General features: G+C 39.3%; 1 protein-coding gene across 1 annotated transcript; it reads right to left on the reverse strand.

Annotated features, from left to right (window-relative positions):
• Positions 1-2,102: 2,102 nt before the first annotated feature.
• Positions 2,103-3,161, reverse strand: TAAR1 (trace amine associated receptor 1). Its single transcript, XM_042937414.1, has one exon. It carries the CDS (start codon positions 3,119-3,121, stop codon positions 2,117-2,119), a length of 1,005 nt encoding a protein of 334 aa, XP_042793348.1. The 5' UTR covers positions 3,122-3,161; the 3' UTR covers positions 2,103-2,116.
• Positions 3,162-8,064: the final 4,903 nt, after the last annotated feature.

Here is an 8,064-nt window from a genome sequence, read left to right on the forward strand (position 1 = left end):
TGACTATAGTGTAGAAGCCCAAACAAATCAACAGAAAAGCTAAAATCAAATTTACTGCATGCCAGCAATATTGGGTACCAAAAAACATAGTGGCTTAAAAAAAGATTTATTCACAATAGGCAAAACACACATACACAAAAGTACAAAATGTCTAGGAATAATTTTAAGAGGATTGTGTGGGAGCAAATGGAGAACACCACAGAAACTTGCTATAATGTACAGAAAGCCATCTAAATGCTTTTGTTCCCTTTTTAGAATCTAACAGAATCGTCTCAGCTAAAAAAAAGTCAAGGTAATTTTTGACACTAGGAGTAAATAATGACAATTTGTCTTATCATACACTCAATGAAAAGGTAACTTGTGTTTTTTAAATGTACCAGAACAAAACTCTAGTGAGATCAATGAAACAGAACATGTAGTCTTGAAACAGACTGTGAGAGCTAGAAGGATTTAACATATCCTCGGAGATCATCAAGTTTGTGAACACACATTTGCATGCAAGAAGGTGTGTTTTAATTTCATTTAAAATTAGCTGCCTTACCCTAACGTACTCATGAGCATAAGTCACTTTTATTAAATAAATAAATCCGAATCCCTAAGGTTACTCCCCATGCAACAGACTACTTGAAGCCTGTATGAGAAACAGTTCAACTGGAAATCAGTGCTTATAATTTAGAATGGTTGCCCACTCCTGTTAGGGAATCTTATTTGAAACTATCATTTGTTCTTTTTTTCTCTTTTTTTCTCTTTTTCTTTTTTTTTTTTTTTAACATTTATTTATTTTTGAGACAGAGAGAGACAGAGCACGAACGGGGGAGGGGCAGAAAGAGAGGGAGACACAGAATCGGAAGCAGGCTCCAGCCTCTGAGCCATCAGCCCAGAGCCCGACGCGGGACTCGAACTCACAGACTGCGAGATCGTGACCTGAGCTGAAGTCGGACGCTCAACCGACTGAGCCACCCAGGCGCCCCTTTCTTTTTTTTTTTTTAATGTTTATTCCTGAGAGAGAAAGAGGCAGAGCATGAGTTGGGGAAGAGAGAGAGGGAAGAGAGAGAGAGGGAGACACAGAGCCCGACGCGGGGCTCAAACTCACAAGCTGTGAGATCATGACCTGAGCCGAAGCCGGAGGCTCAACCGACTGAGCCACCCAGGCGCCCCTGTTCCTTTTTTCCTTCGTGTGGATGCCATCTGTTTCTCTTTCGACGCAGCCTGGAACCCAACAAATGGATTTGTCTTACTTCCTAGAGCTTGTATTTTGAGTCCTGCCATACCAGGCACAACCTTGAAATACAGTGAAATCCTTTCAGACACTTTCCTAACTTTCAGTAGCAGGTGACAGACAGAAACTTGGTTTCATTTCCATTATTAAAAAACAAAACAAAAAAAAGAAACTGAAGTCTAAGCGGTCAACAGAGAAATGGTCTAAAAAAATCTTTGTGCATCCATACAATGTAACAGTATAGAGTTACCAAAAAATTATGTTGTCAAGAATTTTAAGTTTTTTCAGGAGGTGAACTATGAGTGATATCTTTATTTTCATTTTGTTTCTATACGATATTTTATTTTTATTTTTTCCTAATTTTCAAATTTCTGCAAGTATGAGAATCAAGAAAGCATATTATAAAAAGATGAAAATCAAAATATTTTAAAAGTGGAATATATATTAATAAGAATTCATGATAAATAGCAAATTATGTATAAAAAGTATTTAATATCATTTAATGTGTACTTTATTTGATTTCACAAAAAGACATATATATTCGAGCAAATGGATGACAAAGTAATTCTAATTTGCATATCCAATTGCGGCCCCATAATTTCCAGCATTGAACAATTGTCAATTCATGGCAGTTCAGCTAAGGACAAGAAAGGCTCTTAACGTAGGGCCTTAAATTCTGGACTTGCAAAGCTTCTATGTAATAGTAAGCATGGCAAGGATTACACCCACTGTGTCCCAAAAAGGAAGTGAAATAAAAGCATTATATGTCACTATCCATTCTCTGGCTCAAACATTTGATGAAAGACCCCGCAATTGGTGCATGTGGTTAATTATGTTGTGTTCAAAATTATGATCACCAGCTGTTTTGCAAAGCAGTAAACAGTAAATATAATAATTCTATGGATGTGACTCTAAAAATAGTTTATGCCTACAAGAGTCTTTTTGGAAAATTTTACCACATAGAATCATCTTCAGTGCTTTTCTGAACCAGGGGTAGAAAAATGCATAAACCATTGGATTGAAAGTAGAGTTCAGGTAGCCACACCAGACCAATGCATCATTTAAGGTGGGTGGAATAGCATAGTCCAGGAAAGGGTCCATGACCATGCAGACAAAGAAAGGACACCAGCATATTAGGAAAACTCCCACCACAATCCCTAAAGTCTTTGCAGCTTTCCTTTCTTTGTTTTGTGACATTCCATTTTTCTCTTCCAATCCAACTGCATCATTAATTGATCTGGCCTGTCCTTGAGCTATGAAGTATATTCTGGAATAGACACACAACATAATAGATCCAGGTATATAGAAAGAAGTCATAAAGGCCAGTACCCCAGATGTTTTGCTAAAGAAGACAGAGCAACCTCCTATGCAGTGAATGTACTTGTAATATACCTCTTCAGCTCCTTTGAAGTTGAGCTCCAGAAAGATCATTCCAAATGCAAAAAGAGCGGGGACACTCCAACTAATGAAGATCATCACAAAAATAACCAAGATACTGATCTTGGCTTTGTATCTCAGTGGGTCACACACGGCATAGTAGCGGTCAATGGAAATGAAGGACAAGTGGAAAATGGACGCCGAGCTCAGCATAATGTCAGTGCTGGTGTGAATTTTACAAAAGACTTCTCCAAAGTACCAGCCATGCTCAACAGATCTCACCATACTATAAGGCATGACCAGGCACCCCAGCAGAAAATCCGCGGTCGCCATGGAATGAATGAGCCAATTCGTTGGGGTATGAAGTTGCCTGAAGTGTGATATGGAAATAATGACTATCAGATTGCCAATGAGTGTGGTCAGAATTATGAGCACCATTAAGCTGTACAGGGAAGCACGGACATCATTTGACCAGCTGCTTTTCACACAAGAAATATTAATGACATTGTGGCAAAAGGACATCATTTCTGAGGGCTATCCACCAGCTTATTTCCTCCTTTGCATGTTGAGGAATCTTTCTTCAAAATCCATACTCAGGTTAGAGTTTCTTCTTTGCTTTCCGTAAACCTATTCCAGAAACCTGGGAGGGGAAAAAAAAAAAGAGAGAGCGAATCATTGGCAATTTGATTCTTTTAACTTCTAACACATTTACCTATTACTTCTTGCTAAAAAACTAATTCTTTTTTTAAAATTTGTTTATTGTTTATTATTTTTGAGAGAGACAGAGAGACAGAAAGCAAGCAGGGAAGGGGCAGAGAGAGAGGGAGACACAGAATCCGAAGCAGGCTCCAGGCTCTGAGCTCTCAGGACAGAGCCCAACGCAGGACTCGAACTCACAGACCGTGAGATCATGACCTGAGCTGTAGATGGCTGCCCAACCGACTGAACCACCCAGGTGCCCCCCCACCAAAATAGTTATTTTATTTATTTTTTTTAACGTTTATTTATTTTTGAGACAGAGAGAGACAGAGCATGAACAGGGGAGGGTCAGAGAGAGAGAGGGAGACACAGAATCTGAAATAGGCTCCAGGCTCCGAGCTGTCAGCACAGAGCCCGAAGCGGGGCTTGAACTCACGAACTGTGAGATCATGACCTGAGCCAAAGTCGGACGCTTAACCAACTGAGCCACCCAGGCGCCCCGCCAAAATAGTTATTTTAGAAAGAGGTTTCATTTCTAAGCTTAATTCAATGGTTCAGTTCAATAATTTTTTTTAAACATCTACTTGATGTCGGATACTGTGCTAGAAATGAAAAGTTGAATTATTAGGTTAAAGTATATGAAACGGCACCTTTTTGAGGCCAGAGAAGGTCAAATGATGAATTCTTTATATGCTTAATCTATGGAAATAGTCTTTGTTCAAAAGACAGTCTTGAGGGAGATTTTTATATTCTAAAGGGTAGATACAAGTTCCCAGAAATTTTAGAATTAAAATTTTAGAAATTTTAGAAGAAAAAGTGAAATATTTTACGTGTGCCTCTTGTACACAGGTAATATCCCCTAGTGCCTCCTTTTGCACTTGATAATATATAAGTTCTTTCTTTTTTTTTTAATGTTTTTTTTTTTTTTTAATTTTTGAGAGAGAGACAGAGCATGAATGGGGGAGGGGCACAGAGAGAGAGGGAGACACAGAATCTGAAGCAAGATCCAGGCTCTGAACTGTCAGCACAGAGCCCGATGCAGGGCTCGAACCCACCACCTGTGAGATCATGACCTGTGCTGAAGCTGGACGCTTAACCGACTGAGCCACCCAGGTGCCCCATATAAGTCATTTCAAATTACAGAATGAATTGCAATGGAAAGAAGCTTACATACCTTTACTTCCAGTTTGCAAAGCACTGAGATATAATATTCCAAGTGTTACTTCATTTAACATTTCACATCTACAGTGTAAACACTGTTCCTTATAAGGAGGACATGACACGTTTTGTAAGTGTAATTATACTGGCAAGAAATCGAGGCTTAGTTCACGAAACCATTAAAGCTGGAATATGATCTGAGGTCTCAATTACTTGTACAGTTTCATCGTTACCAATCCATATTTTCTTTCCACGGCAGAAAGCACCAACACAGATGAATTATTTTCAAGAATATTAAGCTTTTAGTTTTCATGTGAGGACATAGGCTGTCTTGAAAAGTGGTACCCGCCAGTGAAGTACTATACTGTGGTCCAAAGTATTAAGGATTTTAAGTATACGGACCAAAGTTATGGTAAGAAATGATGTGGCCCAGAGAAAAGACGGCTGAGGTGAGAAACCCAGGGAAACTGAGCTTCGGTGTGGGCTGTGGGCACAGCACTGGAGCCTGTTTTGGTTTTTTCTTTAAAGCTCTGAAACTGATTAAAACAAAATTTTTTTCATGCAATCCCAATTTATAAAACAAATAAAAGTAAAATCTTGTTAAAACAGAGATGGCACTTCCTTCTTCCTCATGCCTCATTAAAAACCCAAGTCTCCATGAGACCGAGTTTAAAAATGTCCCCTCTGTTTCTATATGATTCTGCAATTCTCAGCTAAATTCTGGAATTTTCAATATATTTTGAAAATATATGTATATATGTAGTATATATATACACAAATATGTGTGTGTGTGTGTATATGTATACACACACATACATATACACAGAGAGAGGGAGAGAGAGAGAGAGGGAGAAGAATGTGAATTTCTGCTGTCAATGAACAAACTGTCACTAGGTTGAAATGCTAGAAAACAGCAACAAGCCTTAGAATTCCAGGAGTCTGTCATCGTTTCCATCTCCTGCATTTCCCTCTGGGCTGACAGTTTAGATCAAGACTACATAGAAATCTAAATGCATCCAGGGGTGCCTGGGTGGCTCAGTTGGTTAAGCACCTGACTTTGGTTCGGTTCAGATCATGATCTCGCAGTTTGCAGGTTTGAGCCCTGTGCCAAGCTCTGTGCTGACAGCTCAGAGCCTGAAGCCTGTTTCAGATTCTGTGTCTCCCTCTCTCTCTGCCCCTCCTCTCCTTGTGCGCACTTTGTCTCTCTCTCTGTCTCTGTCTCTCTCTCTCTCTCAAAACGAAATAAAAAAACCTAAATGTATCCAGAACTAGAATTGGAGGAATAAAATATTTAGGTACTAAAATGCATATTTTAATAAATTTGAAACACCTCTCCCCAATTCCTTCCTGCTCTCTATTCCCGGAAAGAAACATATTTATGCCAAATGAATCTGTAAGATGCATTTCCACAGACACCCAGGCCTCTTCCATGACAGAACAAATAGCAAGTTACAACTAGTTAGGTTATTTGAACTCAGTAACATTTGAATTATAATTCAGATTTCACGAAAAGAATGGTGGGTTTTTTACTATGTAATTTAAATGTGCACCCAAATATACCCTATCACTTAAGTTATAAATCTTCTACATAGACTTTTTGTCTATTTCCCCCTTTTCCTTCCTTCTTTTACGTATGCTTTTGACATATTAAAGGAATCAAGCAACACACGCTAATCACTGTTTAGGAATGTTTGCTAATTAATTTCTGTCAGTCAAAATCACATCCTTACCTGGTATGCTAAATACGGATTCAGAGTCCAAAAAGAAGTAAGGGGAGGTGGGGGGGGGGCGCAGGGGGAACAAACTTGCTGTTCAGTTTTTGAATATGAAATTCATAGAGGATGGGAAAGTCATCTGACAACTCTGTATACTTTGTTCTTTGTGAATCAAAATATTCGGTTCCTAGATAAAAAACAAAGGACTCAGAGGCTTTCTTCTCATAGTTGTACATACTGGTTTCAGAGAAATAGTGTTAAGCACAATATCTTGGAAATTGTTGATAAATTAATGACACTTGAATAGAAAAATTTTCCTGTGGGGCGCCTGGGTGGCTCAGTCAACGGTTAGGCGTCTTACTCTTGGTTTGGGCACAGGTCAGGATCTCACAGTTCGTGAGTTCAGGCCCCACATCAGGCTTTGCGCTGACAGTACAGATTCTCTCTCTCCCTCTCTCTGCCCTTCACCCACTCGTGCTGTCTCTGTCTGTCTCCAAATAAATGAAAAATAAAAAAATAAAAGAGCTGTGCTGACAGTTCGGAGCCTGGAGCCTGCTTCAGATTCTGTGTCTCCCTCTCCCTCTGCCCCTCCCCCACTCGTGCCCCCTCTCTCTCTCTCACTCTCTCTCTCTCAAAAATAAATAAACATTGAAAAACACTTAAAACTTTTCCTGCTTATCTTAAAGAATATTACACATAATTTATAGCAAGTATTGATTAAAGTGTTATAATTTGCTTTTAAACAGATTTAATTGCTTAAATAAATGGCGTATGATGATACTATGCGTTAAATGCTTACCTAAGAACATGACATAATAGTCCTTTTGTTTCTTTTCTTCCAGCTCTGAGAATTTAGCTAACTAGAAATAATCATTACTTGTATATATAAATAATGCAAGATTGTAATATGGAAAGTTAATGAATCTCTTTGATCAGCTCGCTAAACAACCGATTCTGTACAAACGATCTGATCACCTAATGTTTGAAAATGGCATATGAATTAAAAATATACTGATAGGAGTTGTAGTTTAAAATAGATCTGTCTGACATGATAGGAACTCAGTGGTCGAGTGTTCCCACTTCCCGGTAAAAGACCATCAGCACTAATCTCACCATGCCCTTGGTCCCTGGTTCCACCTCTAACGGCTCAGTCTCTGTTCTGTACAACTCCCTAATCTGCACCTATCTGCCATTACTCGCAAAACCCTTCCAAGTGTGCCTTCTGGAGCTTGGGTCATCACCCTACTCCTCAAACTCCTCAAACTCCTCCCAAATATTTCCCTCACGTTGTTCTAACCAAAACCATCTCTCCCCTGAGTACACCTCATCACCTGGAGCCTTGTCAAAGGTGGCTGTTCTCTCTCCTGCATCCTTACTCCCCTTTGTACCATACAGCTTAGAGGAAAAGTAGATTCCCCTTGTATCGACTGCCACTGCAGATCGTTGTGCCGCCATCCTTCCTAACCAATACCCCTTGAAAGTTTGACGTTCTGTGTTCAAACTACACCTCCTTCATTTGTAGACATCTACAGACTCCCAAGTCATTTCTCTTTATTTCTTGCAAAGGTTAGCTCCTGACCTACCGCCACTCTCTCCAAGTTTACTCCTGCCAAAACTCTTGATAATTTTAATGTCACATAATGATCCAGGAATGAGCTTTCAGCCCCTTGACCCTTTGTCTTCCAATAAGTATGACCCCCATTCTATTTTATCTCAAACTCCCATGGCCATGCCCTGGAATTTGTCTTCATCAGTAATGCAGTCATTTCAAAATATTAACTTCAAGCTCCACACTTTGTCTTCCTAATCTATGCCACTAGTGCTCTTCTTTTAACACTTTTCAACCCCCTTGAAGCCCTTCATTCATTTATTTTATCATCTTTTCACTATTCCTCA

The sequence above is a fragment of the Panthera leo genome, chromosome B2 (assembly GCF_018350215.1).
Source record: "Panthera leo isolate Ple1 chromosome B2, P.leo_Ple1_pat1.1, whole genome shotgun sequence".
NCBI classification, from domain to species: Eukaryota; Metazoa; Chordata; class Mammalia; order Carnivora; family Felidae; genus Panthera; species Panthera leo.